This window comes from Micropterus salmoides, unplaced genomic scaffold, assembly GCF_014851395.1.
Source record: "Micropterus salmoides isolate LMB-PRFRI ecotype aquatic unplaced genomic scaffold, ASM1485139v1 Ms_hic_scaffold_3, whole genome shotgun sequence".
Taxonomy (NCBI): Eukaryota; Metazoa; Chordata; class Actinopteri; order Centrarchiformes; family Centrarchidae; genus Micropterus; species Micropterus salmoides.
In genome coordinates this window covers 2,387,824-2,409,157 of record NW_024042261.1, presented here as the reverse complement: position 1 = coordinate 2,409,157, position 21,334 = coordinate 2,387,824, and the positions used below count along the sequence as shown (strand labels likewise).

The 21,334-nt window shown below is 41.7% G+C and overlaps 1 protein-coding gene across 2 annotated transcripts; it reads left to right on the top strand.

Annotated features, from left to right (window-relative positions):
- Positions 1-2,172: 2,172 nt before the first annotated feature.
- Positions 2,173-19,339, top strand: mtfmt (mitochondrial methionyl-tRNA formyltransferase). 2 transcript variants are annotated; one of them, XM_038693460.1, is made up of 9 exons: positions 2,174-2,491; positions 6,190-6,387; positions 7,380-7,502; positions 7,583-7,685; positions 7,770-7,845; positions 13,192-13,283; positions 13,374-13,452; positions 15,886-15,959; positions 19,002-19,339. In XM_038693460.1, exons 1-9 carry the CDS (start codon positions 2,289-2,291, stop codon positions 19,155-19,157), a joined length of 1,104 nt encoding a protein of 367 aa, XP_038549388.1. In that variant the 5' UTR covers positions 2,174-2,288; the 3' UTR covers positions 19,158-19,339. The 2 variants fall into 2 exon arrangements, with proteins under 2 accessions (XP_038549389.1, XP_038549388.1); XM_038693461.1 differs by lacking the exons at positions 7,770-7,845; positions 13,192-13,283 and having other exon boundaries at positions 2,173-2,491.
- Positions 19,340-21,334: the final 1,995 nt, after the last annotated feature.

Genomic DNA, 21,334 nt, shown 5'->3' with positions numbered 1-21,334 from the left:
TCAGACCCCTTTAAATTTTTCACTCTTTGTTTCATTGCATCCATTTTCCAAAAATCAAAAAAGTTCATTTTATTTCTCAGTAATGTACACTCAGCACCCCATCTTGACAGAAAAAAAACAGAAATGTAGAAATTTTTGCAAATTTATTAAAAAAGAAAAACTGAAATATCACATGGTCATAAGTATTCAGACCCTTTGCTCAGTATTTAGTAGAAGCACCCTTTTGATCTAATACAGCCATGAGTCGTTTTGGGAAAGATGCAACAAGTTTTTCACATCTGGATTTGGGTATCCTCTGCCATTCCTCCTTGCAGATCCTCTCCAGTTCTGTCAGGTTGGATGGTAAACGTTGGTGGACAGCCATTTTCAGGTCTCTCCAGAGACGCTCAATTGGGTTTAAGTCAGGGCTCTGGCTGGGCCATTCAAGAACAGCCACGGAGTTGTTGTGAAGCCACTCCTTCGTTATTTTAGCGGTGTGCTTAGGGTCATTGTCTTGTTGGAAGGTAAACCGTCGGCCCAGTCTGAGGTCCAGAGCACTCTGGAAAAGGTTTTCGTCCAGGATATCCCTGTACTTGGCCGCATTCATCTTTCCCTCGATTGCAACCGGTCGTCCTGTCCCTGCAGCTGAAAAACACCCCCACAGCATGATGCTGCCACCACCATGCTTCACTGTTGAGACTGTATTGGACAGGTGATGAGCAGTGCCTGGTTTTCTCCACACATACCGCTTAGAATTAAGGCCAAAAAGTTCTATCTTGGTCTCATCAGACCAGAGGATCTTATTTATCACCATCTTGGAGTCCTTCAGGTGTTTTTTAGCAAACTCCATGCAGGCTTTCATGTGAGGAGAGGCTTCCGTCGGGCCACTCTGCCATAAAGCCCCGACTAGTGGATTGCTGCAGTGATGGTTGACTTACTACAACTTTCTCCCATCTCCCGACTGCATCTCTGGAGCTCAGCCACAGTGACCTTTGGGTTCTTCTTTACCTCTCTCACCAAGGCTCTTCTCCCCCGATAGCTCAGTTTGGCCGGACGGCCAGCTCTAGGAAGGGTTCTGGTCGTCCCAAACGTCTTCCATTTGAGGATTATGGAGGCCACTGTGCTCTTAGGAACCTTAAGTGCAGCAGAATTTTTTTTGTAACCTTGGCCAGATCTGTGCCTTGCCACAATTCTGTCTCTGAGCTCTTCAGGCAGTTCCTTTGACCTCATGATTCTCATTTGCTCTGACATGCACTGTGAGCTGTAAGGTCTTATATAGACAGGTGTGTGGCTTTCCTAATCAAGTCCAATCAGTATAATCAAACACAGCTGGACTCAAATGAAGGTGTAGAACCATCTCAAGGATGATCAGAAGAAATAGACAGCACCTGAGTTAAATATGAGTGTCACAGCAAAGGGTCTGAATACTTATGACCATGTGATATTTCAGTTTTTCTTTTTTAATAAATTTGCAAAAATTTCTACATTTCTGTTTTTTTCTGTCAAGATGGGGTGCTGAGTGTACATTACTGAGAAATAAAATGAACTTTTTTGATTTTTGGAAAATGGCTGCAATGAAACAAAGAGTGAAAAATTTAAAGGGGTCTGAATACTTTCCGTACCCACTGTATGTACACATATATGTAAATATATATGCACCTATATGTTCACCTATATATTAGTAAAATTATTAAAATCCATAGCCTTGTAAATTTTACATTTAGCTGACACTTTTATCCCAAGCGACTTACAATTGCTATGCATGTCAGAGGTCGCACGCCTCTGGACCAACGAGGGGTTAAGTGTCTTGCTCAGGGACACATTGGGGAGTTGAACCCGGTTCTGTCACACCAAAGCCCTGTGTCTTATCCATTGCACCATCACCACCACAAACAACAATGTTTCAGGAAGACGTGTAGACATCATAGCTTTCCATCTCCTCTCACTTAATTGCCATAGTTAAATTCCATAACATGCCAATTACATGTGATACCAATTTCACGTGTTTGCACATACATAAGTCCTTGCATAATTTTTTTTTAGTTAGTTCGTAGTTATTGCCTTGATAACAGAAAAGCCGCGAGGAGTCGAGGAGGTGGAAATTTGGGAAATGAGAAAGGCCCTCTATCACCAGTGGGAGGCAGAAATGCACTCACAGTGCCTAGAGTGCCGGAAAGGAACAGAAGAAGAAGAAGAAGCCATGAAGAAACGTAATGGAAAACATGGCGGCGCCTATGTGGACATATGTTTGGTAAATAGAGTACAGATACAAAAATCTTTAGACACACGAACCGACAGTTGATGTGAGGATGTGGACGAGCGGTAAGACAGCAGCAGCTTCTCTTAACCTCCTCCACCGGTTCCAGCGCTGCTGTGTGCGGACAGGGTGGAGGACGAGGAATGACGGGCGACAGCGGCGGCTCATGTCCTCAGCGGGGCCCCCTTGGAGGCTCTTGTTCTTTGGCTCTGATCATTTCGCTGTGGAATCTCTTAAACTCCTCACATCCAGCAGGTGTGAGTCCTACACTTTTTATATACAGTCTATGGTCCTACACAAAAAGCCTACCGTTACTATACCGCTTCCAGTGGTGCAAATATCAACCTCAAATGACACATAGGCAAGACAAGTTTATTTGTATAGCACATTTCAACAACAAGGCAATTCAAAGTGCATTACATAAAACATAAAAGCAACAAAGGGAAATTGAAAAAATAAAACGCTTTATAAAAACAGGATAAAAAACAGGTTAAAACAGGACAGTAAAAGTTACCGTGCAGTGACAATCAGGGCACTGAAAATCTAAAAAAATTTAAATGAAAACCAGACGTTACAGTGCAGTGAAAGGTACCAATCTATGGCTTTAATTTAATTAAATTTAATTAAAGGCAGTAGTAAAAAGAAAAGTCTGAATGCTGAAAGAAAGCGCAAAACATTCCTCGCTGAGCTCATCTTGTCATAAATCAGTAATATCTCCTCAACCATTATGCCTAGATGCATAATTCTCCTTTGAAAGGTCAGAAGCCAAGGAATAAAATCCATTGTACATTAACATGTTTATTTTTCCATTACAGACTACATGGAGATGAAATACAGAAAAAGTATGATATTTTCATCCTTGCCTGGTAAAAGAGCTATATTTTAATGCAATAAACCATCAAAACCATCATAAGATAAATTATAATGCACCTGAATATCTTCTAATACACCTGGAATACAACTGTAACTCTAAATTTGATGGAGAAAAAAAGATACAAAGAGACAAATCCATACATTTCCTGGGTGTCTGTGTAGCTCCTACAGGTTGCCAGTAGAGGCCAATAAAGGCCGCCTCTGCTAAAGCAAACTCTTCTTCTCCACTTCAATCTGAGGACAGAAATGAAACTTCCAGACAAAGCCGACCTCACCAAGATGGCGGCCCGCCAGACTGTCTCTGTTGACACAAAGGGCCACTGTTTTTGGACAGAAAACAGCTAGAACAGCGAAAATTGATTACGCCCCCTGTATCGGGTCAGTCCGTTACCAAGTTTAAGGGCAGGCCTGCTCCGCACCACACGCTTCATAGTACTTCACAGTATTGTGCTCATTTGTCACTGCTATGGGAGAGTGTTTCACTGTCTTATGAGTTATCATAGTCATTAATCTTTATGGTTATAATAACAAACTTGAGAATGATAAGTTACTTGATTCAATAGAGGAAAGAATTACATTTGGTCAACCAGATATCCAAACTTTAATATTGCTCTAGATAATGGTATTGACAGGTGGCCCCCTGGGCAGCCCTCCTCCCTCAGCCCAAACCTTAAAACACTTACAGGAAAATTTCACAGTGTGAGGAGAGAAACATTTCCTGATCTACGATCCTTCACTGGGATTAACAGGTCAGGATCCAGCCAGCCTCACATTGTTTTTTGGCTGTTATCCAGTAACATTTATAAAGAGAAAATTACAGTAAATATTCTTGAGACACCCTCCACTGACCATAGAGCAATTCATATAAGCATCCAATTTAGTGCATCTAATACAATCCATAGATCTTGCTACTGGAAATTAAACAATTCCATATTAAAACATGAAAAGGTTAAGACTGAAATTATTAAGTTAACTTACTCTTTTTTTACAACAAGGCTAAAAGGGAGAAATCCTACAACACTAACTGGGAGCTACTTAAGTTTGAGTCAGAAAATTCTTAAGACAGTTTGGAACCTCTGTTGCCAAAGCTAAAAGAGCAGAAGAAGAGGAAGTCATTAGTAAAATTTCCTCATTTTATCAGAGACCCCCCGAGGAAGTTTCAGAGGAGGATAAACTACTTCTTTTACAACTCCAAAACAAATTAGACAAGTTGTATCAACAAAAAGCAGAGGGAGTCTTTGTAAGGTCCAGGAAGAGGTGGCTGGGGGAGGGGGAGCAAAATTCTACCTACTTTTTCCGTCTAGAAAATTATCGATCCAAAATCAATTCCATCTATAATTTAAATATTAATGGGGTCGTTACTGATGACGCTAAATTAATTTCAGATCTTTGTTCGAAATTTTATTGCAATTTATACAGCTCAAAATATAACAAAGAAGTTACATCTCAATTTCTAAACTAATGTAAATAATGTGAAAGATTGATGTGTCAGATAAAGATTATTGTGACACCCCTCTTACAATGGCAGAGGTCACTGATTCTATTGCTCAGACCCTGCTAATCATTTCATGGTTAAATTTAAAAGACATCAATACAAACTATTTTTGTGAAGATCACCCAGAAACTGTTATGCACCTCTTTTGGTATTGCTCGCACACCAGAACATTTTGGCAAAACCTCAGCAGATTCATCATTGACTATTTGAATATTTATAAAGACTTTGCGTTATTTCACATTCATAAATGTAAATTCAGCACTAAAAAAACTAATTTTGTACTTTTTCTCCATGAAGTTGGATATTATATTAATCTGATCTCTGGCTCCAATAACAAAAAGACTAAAACTTATGGTCCTCCCTCTCGTTATAATGACCTAGCTTCCCCTGGCAAAACTCTATTGTATTTTGTCTACATAGTATGTTTGCATATTGTTACGTATATTTTGAAAAGTCACTTGTTTTTTTGCAATAATACTTAAAAAAAAAGTGTTTCACTGCGGTAACGTGAGCCACCAAATGCGAAATCGTGGTCAAGCCAGCCGCCATCTGATTTCTGTTGCTCCTAAAGCAGTGTTATTGTGGTAAGGACGGATTGCGAGTGAGCCGAAGGTGTTTTTTTGTGATGGTCTTAGTGATTAAATGAACACAAATACATACCACGGTAATATAATAATATTACTAATAATAACAATAATGATAATAGTTTTAATAATAATACGATTTATTATTTGTTATTAATACAAATACGAAATGTACCTTTTCTTTGTAATTTTGTGAACTTAATTTAAATCAGATTTGACCTTTCACCAGTGTAAACAGTTAGTTCAGTGTTGTCATGGCTTCTCCTTCCTAGTGTCCTCTACTGTCACTGGTACATATATCATAATGTTTTACTGTTCCAACTATGAGAGATTGCACTCTAAAAATCCCTCAAACAGTGAAAATTAAACAGACTGTTAACATTTCTGTGAACTTTAACCTTTGACCAAAACAATTCCTTAATAGGTGACACCATTGTTGTCAAGCTTCTATTTGAGGTCTGTCTTCATATTTTATGATTCACCCTTAAAAAACAAAAGAAAAATCATCAATTGAATAAATTGATTCATTGAACCACAGGGAGAATGAGTAGGATTTGTCAGAGAGCAGAGGACAGAGATGTCTCCATAGAGTCCCGACCTCATACTTATCAAAAATTGTTATCAATGTTTTAAATGTGGACAATTCAAAGGAACATTTTTACACTGTCTGCATTTTCTACACCTTTGACTGTTGACTGTTAGTTACTTATTGGTTTATTTGCTATTGTATGGTGTGTATGCATACATACACGTATATGTGTGGGTTAAAAATGTATTTTAAAAAGTGTTATATTGAGATCAAAGTTTACAACGACTAAACACAGCACAAATATATCAAAAGCAGCAACAGAACAAGCTTAAAATGTTACAACATTCTAAAATATTCTACAAGTATGTAAAAAAAGTAGTGTGAATATATTTTATAGACAGCTTTAACATGGTCGTCATCTTGGAATAAGGGAATTGTGTGCATGCAACTAAACTCCATGTTCTGTTTGTAGGAGCTCCCGGGATGGGGTAGTGGAGTCCCTTGAAGTTGTTACTCTGTCTGGTGAAGTCCCAGTCAAGAGGTTTGCTCAGCAGAACCACCTTCCAGTCCACAGCTGGCCGCCTGACAATGTGGATGGACGGTTTGATGTTGGGGTGGTGGTGTCTTTTGGCTGTTTACTCCCTGAGAGACTGATCAACAAGTTTCCACAGTGAGCATTTTTTGTGTATCAGTGATGTTTTAAAACCTGTGGACTGTTGCTCTGCTCTGGTCTGGCCAGGAACAAATCATGTTAAATGTGATGACAGCGTCCTCAGTACCCCCCTGAATCTTAAGCCAGTGGCTGACTAATAGAAATCTCATATCTGCCACTGGAGGTCACTTATCCAAGCTATAAATTATAAAAACTGCAGTTAGGTTAGGAATACATTGTACTAAACAAAGTAATGGCAGAGATCTCAGTGTGTCGCCACAATACTCAGAAAAGGTTAGACAGGTCAGGAAACACAAGTAAGTCAGACAGTGAGGCAGTGAGTCTGTTGGAAACATCCATCAGTTTACATTCTGCTTTAACGTTGTCCTACTTTACATGTGGGTTTGAGCATACACCTGTTTCCTTTACAACTTGTCTGACTGTCTCACAGTGCTGTGATTTACAAGAAGCGGTGTCTAAATACTTTTGGCCATTTTGTGTATTTATAAAACAACTTATTAACCTCAGTTACCACATAAAGCTACATGTTTACATGTTGTGCATCTTTGTCTCCTCAGAGTTTTTTGCCTGACATGTGGTGGGACAACAGATCACAAAACTCACGGTCCAGATCGATCCATGGTTTTGAGCCATGGAAACACGATCATTTTTCAGATCAGGGTTAGGGTTAAAATCATTTTAAAATGTGCTACTTTGGCTCTAATGGAGCCGCCTCTCTCTGTCTGTAGTCCCTTTCGATGTCCCGCCCAGTAAAACTGTTTCCTGGATCATGGTTCAACTAGGATCCGTTGCTCCACTACTGAAATGTGATAAGATTGCTACAAAAAGTCATCTCAAAACAATGTTCAGTGTATACGCTGTCCTCACAGCAACAGGGTGGTGTTGGCCTGAATCCATGGCCACTACATAAACTTGGACACAGAGGCATGACAGTCTAAACTGTATATAAACTATGTATGTGTGTCTGTGCACACACTCTTTCCTTGCAGCGGGATTTTAAATGTTCACCCCAGCCTGCTGCCAAGGTGGCGAGGTCCAGCACCCGTCTTCCACACCATCATTCATGGTGACACTGTGACGGGAGTCACCATCATGCAGATCCGCCCTCACAGGTGCACAGACAGAAAGCTTCTCAGTTTTCATCCTATTTTGTCCTCACTACAAACATAAACAGAATGTCCTCACATCCCAGGTTTGACGTGGGCCCCATTCTCAACCAGGAGTTCCATCAGGTCCATGAGAACTGCACTGCTGAAGAGCTTGGAGCTGCCCTAGCCACAAAGGGAGCACATCTGGTGAGTTGTTAGAACATGCCTGGTAGAAGATTGTTACCATATGACGTATGACATACTAACGGTATGGTCACGTTTTGATTGCAGCTGATTGATACATTGATGACACTGTCTGACAGAAGGGCACATAAAAGGGAGCAAGGACAGACGGGTGCGACATTTGGTATGTAGCTCCTGACTACATAGACCCAGTCATCCAAAGAAGGTTAAATTCAAGGACAACCGGACTTGGTTGAAGATACCAGAAGACGTTTCGTCCCTCATCCAAGAGACTTCTTCAGTTCTGACTGGCTTTTAGGGAAACTCGGCTATTTAACCTCAGTGGGGTCGTTTGCCAAGATGATCGATACCACTGCTTCGTTGTGCTCCTGGCTGTGGTAACGCCAGTCGTCATGGTCGTTACAGCCACCCATGGCCAAGTCTGAACGACCATCGTTGGCATCTTCACCTGAGGCCAATAGTTTGTGCTTGTTGAGTTTCCTGGGAAGTGATGAAAGGACAGCATTGTAAGCGGGGGATAAGTAGTGGCGTAGACCCCCTCCTCTGTTCAGAGACGGCTTCTCAACCCAGGTGTAAGTGGCTTCCTTGACACCTCTTTCAAACCATCCATCTTCTCTGTCTAAAATGTGCACCTGGTGGTCCTCAAACGAGTGTCCTCTGTCCTTCAGATGTAAGTAGACTGCAGAGTCTTGACCTGAGGAGTTCTTGTTGAGCCATTAATGTGTGTTGTGGTTGTTTAGTTTCCCCAATATACAGGTCTGTGCATTCCTCACTGCATTGGACTGCATACACTAGATTACTTTTCTTGTGCTTGGGTGTGAAGAAGAAGAAGATATATTTTATTAATCCCACAGTTACAGTTAATTGTGCGGTCTTTAGGGTGGACCAGTATCTGTCTTAAGCTGCGTTTCAATTAAAGGAACTATACCCCGGAACTAGGAACCTTGGGAGGAACTCACTGTTTTTCCACCGGAGGGACCAGGGTCTAAATTTAGTTCTAGGGTTTTTATTTTACCTCCAAAAAGTCCCTGCTCAGGGGGTAGTACTTACCGAAAGTACCGGTACTTTAGGGGGGTGGGGCTTGCTTTGCAGTGAATTTCTGAATGGGCGAGTAGAGGCTACTGGCTTTAACTGGAGAATCCCGGGTGATTTTCTATGACTGCTCATCTCTTTTCCACCGTTGTTTGCAAACCAATAAAATGCAGACCAATACTTACTTTTTTGCAGGGATGTGATTTTTCTGGATATTCCGGACAAGGATGTTTATTTGCGTTCAACTACCAATTTCACACAGGTCTGCGCATCAGTGGTATGTAAGGTGTTTTACTCCCCAAAAAGTCCTTGCTTTGGGGGGTAGTACAACCCAAAAGTACTGGTACTTCGGGGTGGGGGGGGCTTGCATTGCCATGAATTTGTGTGTGTGTGTGTGTGTGTGTGTGAGCCAACAGAGCAGCAGAGGCTGCAGCCTGATGATAGACAGTCCAGGGCCCGTTTGAAACCGTATTTTGTGCCATCAATAAAAACATTAGTTTTGTCATCCATTGCGTTTCAAGTTAAACCAGATTTGACGCTCGAGACATATTGTTATATTATAGGACCCGCTAGTCTCGATAGCAGTTATCCATAAGCTCGGACCTTATTGATTTTCAGGTTTTGAGAAATTTTTGAACCGGGTCCTTTTTAGAGCAGGGGAACGATCCCTATCCCTAATTTTGACCCATGTGTGGTCCAAATACTTGTACCAGTGGCTTGGTGCTGTTCTTCTGAAGGAGTTCAGGGCTTTGTTCTCCACTTCTTCCACGTAAATGTTGGCTTCAATAGGAGATACAGATGAGCCCATTGCACAGTAAAATCCTCAGTTGTACTGGAAATAGGTGGTGTTTAGGCGGAGGCAGATCTTCTCAGGGCTGCGGCTAGTTCTACTATCCAGTGGGTTTTCTTTTAGCAGTCATGTACTTATGGTTTCTACTGCCTCCATAGTGGGGATGCATGTGAACAAGGAAGTTGCATCATAGGACACCATGGTTTACTCTGGGTCCAATTTCTGACCTCGGACTTTGTTCATAAAGTCTTTGGAGTTTTGGATGTGGTTCAGCGTGTTGCCAACGAAGGGGGCTAGGACAGTAGATATGTATTTAGCAATGTTGTAAGTGACTGAGTTAATGTTGCTGGATGGTTTGAAAGAGGTGTCAAGTAAGCCATTTGAGAAGCCGTCGCTTAACAGGGGAGGGACTCTGCGACATCACTCATCCCCCACTTACAATGCTGTCCTTTCACCACTTCCCAGGAAACTAAAATTTTACCTCTTGGCCACAGGCAAAGTTGACAACATTGGTCATTCAGACTTGGCCGCGTGTGGCTCTAATGACCTGTTGTTACAACAGCCAGGAGCACGAACGAACCTGTGGAATCGATCATCTTGGCAAACGACCCCACAGAGGTTAAATAGCTGAGCTTCCCTTCCAGACAGTCAGAACTGAAGAGGTCTCTTAGATGAGGGACAAAACGTCTTCTAGTATCTTCAACCAAGTCCAGCTGTCCTTGACTTTAAGCTTCTTTTGGATGACCTGGATGACTGAGAACCTTCACAGACATAGAAACAGTCATGAATAGGGATGCACCAAATGTTCGGTCACTGAAACTAATCGGCTGATATAGCAAATACTGCACTTTTGGTGTTCGGCCTAATGAGTCAAAAGGCCTAAGAAATTTTACCCGACAATTACTTTGACATGTAGGCAGCACGGAAGCATTTCAAAGTGTCTGAGAAAGTCACCAAAGTCGCTGTTTGCAGACACTGCTCTGTTCTCCTAGCAATTCAATTAAATGTTATTTATATAGCGCCAAATCACAACAGTTATCTCGGAGTGCTTTTCATAAAAGAGCAGGTCTAGACCATACTCTGTGATGATATTTACAGAAACCCAACAGTTCCCACCAAGAGCAGCACTAGGCGACAGAGGCAAGTAAACTTCCTTTAAGAGGCAGAAACCTTGAGCAGGACCATGGGCGGCCATCTGCCTCCACCAGTTGGGGGTGAGGGAGAGAGAGAGAGAGATGGAAGGAGACTGAGAGGGGAGGAAGGCAGCCTATACAATATACACAGAGGTACAGACAGTAAAGGTGATGTTGCTATAGACTGAATGAATAATGATACAGATATTTATAGTAGTGTTAATGATAATAATCGTAATGTTAATGATCATAATAACAATAATAACAATAGGACTAGTAACAATAATTGTAGCAGAGGGTGTTGAGCAGGAACACAGGGGCAGCAGGTGATTTGCAACCACAGATCCAGACTCCACAGCTCCAGAGCCAGAAACACCTGCAGGAAGTGATAGGAGGAGAGAGGAGAGGGAGGAGAAAGCACAAGACTACGGGAAAGGGAAAAAGTGGAAATAGTAACATGCATTAATGGGATGAGGTTTGTTAGATCCCGAGTCACCCATGTTCAGGAGGTACTGGACCAGCTCTCCGTCTTAAAGGGTCTGATCCTCTAGGCCTATGGGTATTACCCTAGTAGGTATGACTGAGGACTGTTTAAGCTGGTGTCGAAGAGATTCGCCTGGCTTCTAACTGTCTTCTTCCGAACGCCTACCCTGCTTACTCTGAGATGGCACCTGACTGAATAGCCCTAGAGCCAGATACCACCCCAGCCACGCCCGTTAACGACAGCTCTCTTCTCATTGATCAGTGCACTTGGTATGGTTGCCAGGTTGGTATTTAGTGGCCAGGAAAATAGGCCCCAAGGATAAGTTAATTTCAGTGGCTAGAGCAACCTATAAGAACCTCAAAGATGTTAAACACACTTTACCTAATTGATTACTACCTTAGTGAGGAAATAACTTCAATGTCGACTATCATTCTTTAAATGCAGTGATTATATATTTTATTGCATAAAGTTAGCAAGGGCAAGCATACAGCTAAAACTGATTAAAATTAGTAAAAATAATAAAACTGTTTAAAATTCAAAACCTGATACAAATAGCTGGGCTTGAATGTTTTTGGTTTTCTTCTTTTTTGGAGAGAAAGGGAGGGGAAGGAGTTGTCCTGGCCAAGGAGCTCTTTCCCTCTTCTGCTGAGCTGATGACTCTGGTGGAAACCTGAGGCTTTGTCCAAAGCCCTCAAATTGTCTTCAAAAGTCTTCAGTCTTCGTCGCAGTTGAAAAGGAGAAAATCTTCCGAGTCCGATGATTCTTCAGTTGTCTTGGCTGTTATGGTTATCCTCCGTGGCATGATCTGTTGAAACTTTGCTGAAGAAATCTCTGAAGCGTTCCCTAGTTGTTTGCTGTTCAAATCCCCATCTCTTGTCTTGGCTCTTGGTCCGGTGCGGTGATGGTCTTGTTCCGAGTCCGATGCCTCTTGAGATCCGCCGAGGAATAACCCCGATCTCTTTCTGGCTTCTCTTTATATATCCTACTCCGTGGCTGATTTCTTTGTCCTATCAGCCACCACCCTTATCCTGTCTACGTGACTACTGGCACATAGATTGTTCATTTGTTTCAGAGATGTCCTTGTTCCCTCCACTCATTTCTCCTGCTGAACCTTCTCTCTCAATGACTCACAGTCATGAGGCTGTCACACTCAGTCCAGTATTTCACAACAAGCTTCAACATGTCCTAACATATTCCTTCTATCACATCTACATTACATGCACATTTCCAATCAATACTATCAAAGCATGAAGCACGAAGATAACTGAAACTCCACCTCCTTGGCCTGTGCTTCGAGGAATGTGAGTATTAATATGACTGGGAGGGGTGGATTCATTTAGGCTAACATATTCTCCATCACCCAGCGGGTTTCAGTAAGACAAAATAAATCAATATCATAATCTGATATTAGTTCATTTACTAGTACACCTTTAGAGGAGAGAGATCTGACGTTTAAGAGTCCACATTTAATTTTCCTATTCGTTTGCAATATAGAACTTATGGTTTTAATTTTTATGAGGTTTTTATGTACAGCTCCTCTTCTGTTTACCTTTTTAAATAATTTCGATGGTCGGGGGGCAGACACCGTCACTATAGGATTTTCGCAAAGTAACTCCTGGAATGGAGGAGCAGAGAAGTGTGTTAGACACACATCAAAGTGGGTCGGACTTGATGAATTCAGTGCGAGGATACACGTGTCAACGTCCGGTTTTCAAAATAGGGTGTCTATACAGGATGGAAATAAGATTAATTGGATTATATTCACAGAAAGTAGAAAACATATTACATTAAAAGTAAATGGACACATGTAATTTACTTCACCGGACCCTTTCAGGCCCCGGACCCACCCACCATAGTCTCTCCAAATCCTGTGGGGAAACACTGAGGAAAAAGCACATGTTGACTATTTAATTTATGCAGTGGTAAAAAAATTGGCAAAATAAATGGAAAAATCTTTCATTATATTCGACTTGGCTTCGGCCAAGAATTTTCATTTCGATGCATCCCTAGTCATACTAAATATAAAATATGAGGAATTCTTCCAACTTACATATTCGTTTCATCCAACAGCCCCAAAAATCACTGTGTCCATGAGCTGGGTGGTGTGGGAGGAACAGACTTGTGACCAAATTAGTCGCCTGTATCGTGCCATTGGATCCCGGGTAATGATAACTGACCTGGACTGTTGTTCACTTTGAGCAATGGAAGACCCTGTGGAATATCACTGTAATGAATCTTCTCTCTGCCATCAGGTTCCTTTGAGGACCACATGGATGGGCAGGACAATAAAACTTCTGGATTTTGTAGGAAAATGTAACATTTCGTTATGTGGTAAGTTTGTTAAATTCAGATTTATTGGACCATGAACAGAGGTGGGTAGAGTGGCCAATAACTGTACTCAAGTAAAGTACTGTTTCGTGTTTTGTTCTTTCTTCAATACAATACCTTGAAAAATCAATATTTGTGATTAAATTACTGAATTAAATTACTAAATTATTTAATCAACTTATCTCAGTAAGTAAAGTTAATAGTACTGTGTGTTAAGCAGAACAGCTTCAGTTAATTAACGTATGACCTTAGGCCCCATCCACACTACTGCGTTGAGACCTTCTGCTATGTTTGCACCTCCCGTCCAGACTAATACAGTTACTTTTTAATGCAGATGGGCAAAACGGTGACGCAGACGCTCACATTTGGCTTTCTGATTGGGTCTTATAACTAATGCAAAGCAGAAACACGATGCTACTGACAGAGTTTTTGATATGGTAGTTTTATTAAAATATTTTGATTTGTGCAAATAACATTTGCAGCATTCTACACTTGTACTGTGTATGTCGTCGGTTACTTTGCGTCGACTCCAAGTCTGTTTTCCACCGCCACAGTCACTTTAAACTCCCGTGTTACATTCAGTAATAGTTCCAGTTCGTTGTTGGTCCATGCAAAATAAATTCTGGTGTTTTTCTTTGGCCATATAGACCATCTGCTTCATGCATAGGTATCAGTTACACTGGGGACGCTACACCACTTTTTTAAAGCACAATTTGTTAAAAACTTTCTGAAATATATCTTGCAGTTAAATAACAAATGAAAATGCCTTTAGAAAAGTTTATTTGCACACTAAGAAAACATGCAGTGCAATTAAAATATAGATGAAACAAATGTGCAAAAAAAGGAACTTAAGCTCATAAAATGACCCCAAAATGTGAACTTTCCCACTTTTTGGCGAAGTTTTCCGTTCTCTCCCTGTGAACATGACAAAAGAGGAGGGAAGACTAAATCATGCCTGCATGTGTGTTGCCTCAGCAGGGATGATATTACATGAGAAAAGTAGATCTAGAGGAGAAAGAGATCTGAAAGCAGCACAGAATGCCTGAGAGCTACACTCACTGAGATTCTATTATATTTATATTAAAATGTCACGTGCTCCCTGAAGTTTGTGTTTCCTTTTACGTAAATAAAACATTTCCACCATAAATTGGTGCAGAAACTTTCACCAGAATGCAGGAAATGAAGTGTTTAATGGTCTGGGGTTCCACCAGACCCCCCGCTCATGTATCTTCAGCATTGAAGATATCTTAAAAACGCTGTTTAAGGATCTTTTTGTCTCGTTCTCGTGAACCTAATATTGCATGTTGTGAAGTGTCTCTTCACACCCCTCTCCACACACATGGCCAGTGTATGTGAACGGCCACTAGATTTTGTGGTAATCTGGATTGGATGTGGATTCGTTTTCAGTTGTTTTGATGTAGACGGAGATCAACTCTTATACACAGCTAAAGCGCTGCTGTGGACCGAGATCGTATTTGTTTTCAAACTCAGTTTTTAAACAAAAGCGGAGTAGTGTGGATGGGGCTTTAGTATTTTCCTATCAGCTGAATCTTTGCTGTCTGAGATTCCTCAGGTCTGATAGCTCTGAAGGGGATTAGTTTAGTTTTGAGAATTATAAATGGCTGTTAGGCAAACAGGACAACTATCTTATCAACAACAGTTTACTGGTCCATCTTGTTTAATACTTTAGTGATGTTGAAAGGGGAGACATCTCTAACCTCTCCTCTTTATAGAGGTCAGAGTGTCAGTCCAGCAGGTGCTTTGCTCAGTTGGTTTTGTCACTTTCAAATGGACTTGCTTGTAACCTTTGCCAGCATTCATTCACAAGTGATGAGTACTAGCCACTCACAGCACAGTAATGTGGGACTTGTTGAAACTCCAGCAGGAAAAAAAATTATGCTATTCAACCAGAGCAAACGAGACAAGTAGACAGCGCTGTGAGTGACAGGAGGCAGGGCTATGTGGGCGCTTCAGCTTTGTGTGTGTGTCAACTCGCTGTTGAGAGCATAGAACAGAAGCGTATTTTCAGTATCGATACTGTGGAAAATGAGTATTAAACCGTTTAAAATATTCAGTATTGGTAAGTATCTAAAATGTATATATTTCACAACGCCAGTTCTGTTAAGTGCAATTTATACATCTGCGTCGAATCGACGGTGTAGGTCACAGTGTGAGCCGCTATATTGGTCTATGTTTTACCCTCCAGGTCACCGCACATGTCACATGACTGAAAACTATGAATAGGGCCTGAGAAGCTTTGCATTGCAATGCTTTGGCATTGTACCGACATTACAATCCTACTTTTAACACTTTTTATTAGGAATCTTTTCAGGGCAGCGGCATTAAGATTTGATGTGTGTGTGTTTGCTGTTGCCCTATGCTACTCCAGTAAAGTGTAACCTGAGCTGTCCTATGTCACTGACATGCTGTTTGCAGATCCAAGGAGGAATCCAGTTCCTGGCTCAGTGCACTATCAGAAGGAGTCCGATACTCTGGCTGTCTGCTGTAAGGTCTGTTAACTCAACTGTTCAACTAGTACTGACAATAAGCTAAACTGCACACCTGTCCTTCTTTACTTTGTCCATACTGCCACATCAAAACATTGCACAGAATTATATTTATTCATTTGAATGAGTGTTTTACAGGATTTGTAAAATGTCCTGAACAACAGAATTCAGGTGGGATATAACCTGTGCAAATGTTCCATCATATCACTTCAATAATGTGACAATAATAAAAAATATATATTTTTTAGAATCAGTACAACAACAAAGTCATGACATGCCCACTACTGTGCTGCAATTACTTTCTCTTTTTAACACAAATTATGAATTTAATATAATTCATTATTATTTAAATTCTTGGGCAATTGCATGACGCGGTGATTGGGCACAAATGCATTCAAATTTATCTTGTTACATTTTACAAAAACTCATCCAATGTATCTATCTAAAGTAATAAATTAATAAAGAGAAAGAATACAAAATAAAGTAGAACTGCAAGCAGTTGTGATAAGAATCCAAGCCTCCCAACGCCAGCTGCGCCCTGCGGACGGCTAGATAGATAGATAGGGGGTCACAGTCCCCAGTGCTCCGATTACCACTGGCACCACTGTTGCTCTTACTTTCCACATCTTTTCTAGCTCCTCTTTCAGCCCTTGGTATTTCTCAAGCTTCTCGTGTTCCTTCTTCTTGATGTTGCTGTCGCTTGGGATTGCCACATCTATCACTGCAGCCTTCTTCTGCTGTTTGTCGATCAACACGATGTCTGGTTGGTTAGCCATCACCAGTTTGTCAGTCTGGATCTTGAAGTCCCACAGGACATTAGCTCGGTCATTCTCAACTACCTTAGGAGGTGTCTTCCATTTTGACCTTGGGGCTTCCAGCCCATACTCATGGCAGATGTTCCTGTACACTATGACAGCTACCTGGTTGTGGCGTTCCATGTATGCACTTCTTGCCTGCATCTTACACCCTGCTGTTATGTGCTGTGTGTATATTATATACACACACACTATATGTACAGTGGGTATGGAAAGTATTCAGACCCCTTTAAATTTTTCACTCTTTGTTTCATTGCAGCCATTTTCCAAAAATCAAAAAAGTTCATTTTATTTCTCAGTAATGTACACTCAGCACCCCATCTTGACAGAAAAAAACAGAAATGTAGAAATTTTTGCAAATTTATTAAAAAAGAAAAACTGAAATATCACATGGTCATAAGTATTCAGACCCTTTGCTCAGTATTTAGTAGAAGCACCCTTTTGATCTAATACAGCCATGAGTCGTTTTGGGAAAGATACAACAAGTTTTTCACATCTGGATTTGGGTATCCTCTGCCATTCCTCCTTGCAGATCCTCTCCAGTTCTGTCAGGTTGGATGGTAAACGTTGGTGGACAGCCATTTTCAGGTCTCTCCAGAGATGCTCAATTGGGTTTAAGTCAGGGCTCTGGCTGGGCCATTCAAGAACAGCCACGGAGTTGTTGTGAAGCCACTCCTTCGTTATTTTAGCGGTGTGCTTAGGGTCATTGTCTTGTTGGAAGGTAAACCTTCGGCCCAGTCTGAGGTCCAGAGCGCTCTGGAAGAGGTTTTCGTCCAGGATATCCCTGTACTTGGCCGCATTCATCTTTCCCTCGATGGCAACCAGTCGTCCTGTCCCTGCAGCTGAAAAACACCCCCACAGCATGATGCTGCCACCACCATGCTTCACTGTTGAGACTGTATTGGACAGGTGATGAGCAGTGCCTGGTTTTCTCCACACATACCGCTTAGAATTAAGGCCAAAAAGTTCTATCTTGGTCTCATCAGACCAGAGGATCTTATTTATCACCATCTTGGAGTCCTTCAGGTGTTTTTTAGCAAACTCCATGCGGGCTTTCATGTGTCTTGCACTGAGGAGAGGCTTCCGTCGGGCCACTCTGCCATAAAGCCCCGACTGGTGGATTGCTGCAGTGATGGTTGACTTACTACAACTTTCTCCCATCTCCCGACTGCATCTCTGGAGCTCAGCCACAGTGACCTTTGCGTTCTTCTTTACCTCTCTCACCAAGGCTCTTCTCCCCCGATAGCTCAGTTTGGCCGGACGGCCAGCTCTAGGAAGGGTTCTGGTCGTCCCAAACGTCTTCCATTTGAGGATTATGGAGGCCACTGTGCTCTTAGAAACCTTAAGTGCAGCAGAATTTTTTTTGTAACCTTGGCCAGATCTGTGCCTTGCCACAATTCTGTCTCTGAGCTCTTCAGGCAGTTCCTTTGACCTCATGATTCTCATTTGCTCTGACATGCACTGTGAGCTGTAAGGTCTTATATAGACAGGTGTGTGGCTTTCCTAATCAAGTCCAATCAGTATAATCAAACACAGCTGGACTCAAATGAAGGTGTAGAACCATCTCAAGGATGATCAGAAGAAATAGACAGCACCTGAGTTAAATATGAGTGTCACAGCAAAGTGTCTGAATACTTATGACCATGTGATATTTCAGTTTTTCTTTTTTAATAAATTTGCAAAAATTTCTACATTTCTGTTTTTTTCTGTCAAGATGGGGTGCTGAGTGTACATTACTGAGAAATAAAATGAACTTTTTTGATTTTTGGAAAATGGCTGCAATGAAACAAAGAGTGAAAAATTTAAAGGGGTCTGAATACTTTCCGTACCCACTGTATGTGCTGGTGCGACCAACTGACCAACCAGTGCTACCAGTGGAAAAGTTAGTCTGGAGCCCTGTGATGTCACAGTTGTCTCTGACACTACAGTTAAGCCTAAATTTTTAATTCTGGCATTTCACTGGCATTCTGCAACGTAACACCCTGGCGATCAGTGATCTCGAGTGGCCATTATTAGAGAAAAATAGAGATGATCGCCCAACTCTTGTAACCTCAGTATGAGTCTGACTTTAAGGTACACTGTTCCACCTGTGGCATTAATAACAAGGCCTGTTCTAACCCCAGACTGTTTTGAATGTAGTGACAATAGCACTTCCTTTTCTTTAGAATTTAAGTCATTCTGATATTTTTGTGGGTCAACCATTTATGTTGATCTGTGTTCCCTGTTCCAGGATGGCTGGGTGGGATTCAAGACAGTGGTCCTGAAGAAAAGGCTGACAGCAGCTGACTTCTACAATGGCTACCTGCATCAGACATCTGGAGGAGTGTTTGTCAGTAGAAAAGGAGGAAGTGAAGCACATCAGAAGAGCCAGAAGTCAATGTTGTGATGCAACAGCTATTATTTTCTTCCTTGATTTGAACACTGCAGACATGACATCCCCAAATAGAATTTAGTTAATTTGTTACTCTTGTCTGTTTTAAGACATCCATATGTATAGTACATTTACTATATTACAGCATTAGTACTGTATACTTGAAATAAATGTGCTGTTGACAGATACCAACAATTATGAAAAGTGTTTCGATTTATTGATTTCTTTATATATTTAACTGAAAAAACTTTTTTTGTATAAGATTTTAGTTACCAATTGTCTTGAATGTAATACCAATGTATACAGGAACGTGCCTGTGGTAAGGGTTGTGTTGACCCATGGTAGCATACTGTATTTTCAAGAACCGCCTTTTTTCACCTACATGACACCTGTGTGACAAATGCTCTGTATTTGTATAGCGCCTTTCTAGTCAAAGCGCGTTTTAACACTACATCGCATTCACCATTCACACACATTCATACACTGGTGGAACAGCCACCAGGGACAACCAGGGGTTCAGTATCTTACCCAAGGACACTTCAACATGCAGCCTGGAGGAGCCGGGGATTGAACCGCCGATCTTCAGATTGACGGGCAGATACTGTCTGTTATGATCTGGCTCTAGATAAACAAAAATGTAATTGAAAATTGCCACTGAGTGACCGAGGAGCTGAGTTATATTAATACATCACTATTACACAAACTACAATTGACAGTTTATTGATCTAGCAGGGATTTATTGGAATTGGTTTGCAGGTTAAATTCAGTTCAGTTTTATTTATATAGCGCCAAATCACAACAACAGTTACCTCTGAACGCTTTTCATAAAAGAGCAGGTCTAGACCGTACTCTGTGATGATATTTACAGAAACCCAACAGTTCCCACCAAGAGCAAGCGCTAGGCGACAGAGGCAAGGAAAAACTTCCTTTTAAGAGGCAGAAACCTTGAGCAGAACCATGGCTCAGGGTAGGCGGCCATCTGCCTCCACCAGAGAACATTGCACCACAGAGCGGAAAACATACCAACAAGCGCCCAAGCCAGAGAGAAGGAACAGAAACACCTGAAGGGGGCACTTACAGCCTGTGGATACCCTAAATGGACCTTTGTGAAAACAACCACAAGATCCAAGAAGAACAAAACTACAGGGGAGGAGGAAAAGAAGGTCAAACGCAACAACATTGGGATTCCAAACGTGTCTGGAGTATCAGACAAACTCAGGAGGATTTTCAACAAACAAAACATCCCTGTGTTTTTTAAACCCAAGAACACACTAAGACAGATACTGGTACACCCCAAAGACCCAAACACAAGAAAAGCAATCTAGTGTATGCGGTCCAATGCAGTGAGGAATGCAGAGACCTGTATATTGGGGAGACTAAACAACCACTACACAAACGCATGGCTTAACACAGAAGGGCCAACTCCTCAGGTCAAGACTCTGCAGTCTACTTACATCTGAAGGACAGAGGACACTTGTTTGAGGACCACCAGGTGCACATTTTAGACAGAGAAGATGGATGGTTTGAAAGAGGTGTCAAGGAAGCCATCTACACCAGGGTCGAGAAGCCGTCATTGAACAGGGGAGGGGGTCTACGCCACCACTTATCCCCCACTTACAATGCTGTCCTTTCATCACTTCCCAGGAAACTCAACAAGCGTAACCTATTGGCCTCAGGTGAAGATGCCAACAATGGTCGTTTAGTCCTAACAACCAGGAACACTAACGAACCAGCAGTATTGACGATCCTGGCAAACGACCCCACTGAGGTTGGGCAGCAGGTGACTCACAACCACAGATCCAGACTCCACAGCTCCAGAGCCAGAAACACCTGCAGGAAGTGATAGAAGGAGAGAGGAGAGGGACGAGAAAGCACAAGACTACGGGAAAGGGGAGAAGTTGTGTTAGTAACATGCATTAATGGGATGAGTTTGCATTGGATGAGGAGAGAAAGAAGAGGAGAGAGGAGCTCAGTGCATCATGGGAAATCCCCCTCTAGGCCTATAGCAGCATAACTAAGGGATGGTTCACGACTCACCTGAGCCAGCCCTAACTATAAGCTTTATCAAAGAGGAAAGTCTTAAGCCTACTCTTAAATGTGGAGAATGTGTCTACTTCCTGAACCCAAACTGGAACCTGGTTCCACAGGAGAGGAGCTTGATAGCTGAACGCTCTGGCTCCTAGTCTACTTTT

Bases quoted from the DNA above. Each gene is read 5' to 3' on its own strand.
- mtfmt (XM_038693460.1), top strand. From the start codon at position 2,289: ATGTGGACGAGCGGTAAGACAGCAGCAGCTTCTCTTAACCTCCTCCAC. The intron at 7,846-13,191 runs GTATGTAGCTCC...TTCATCCAACAG, and splicing joins ACAGACGGGTGCGACATTTG to CCCCAAAAATCACTGTGTCC. The intron at 13,453-15,885 runs GTAAGTTTGTTA...TGCTGTTTGCAG, and splicing joins ATGTAACATTTCGTTATGTG to ATCCAAGGAGGAATCCAGTT.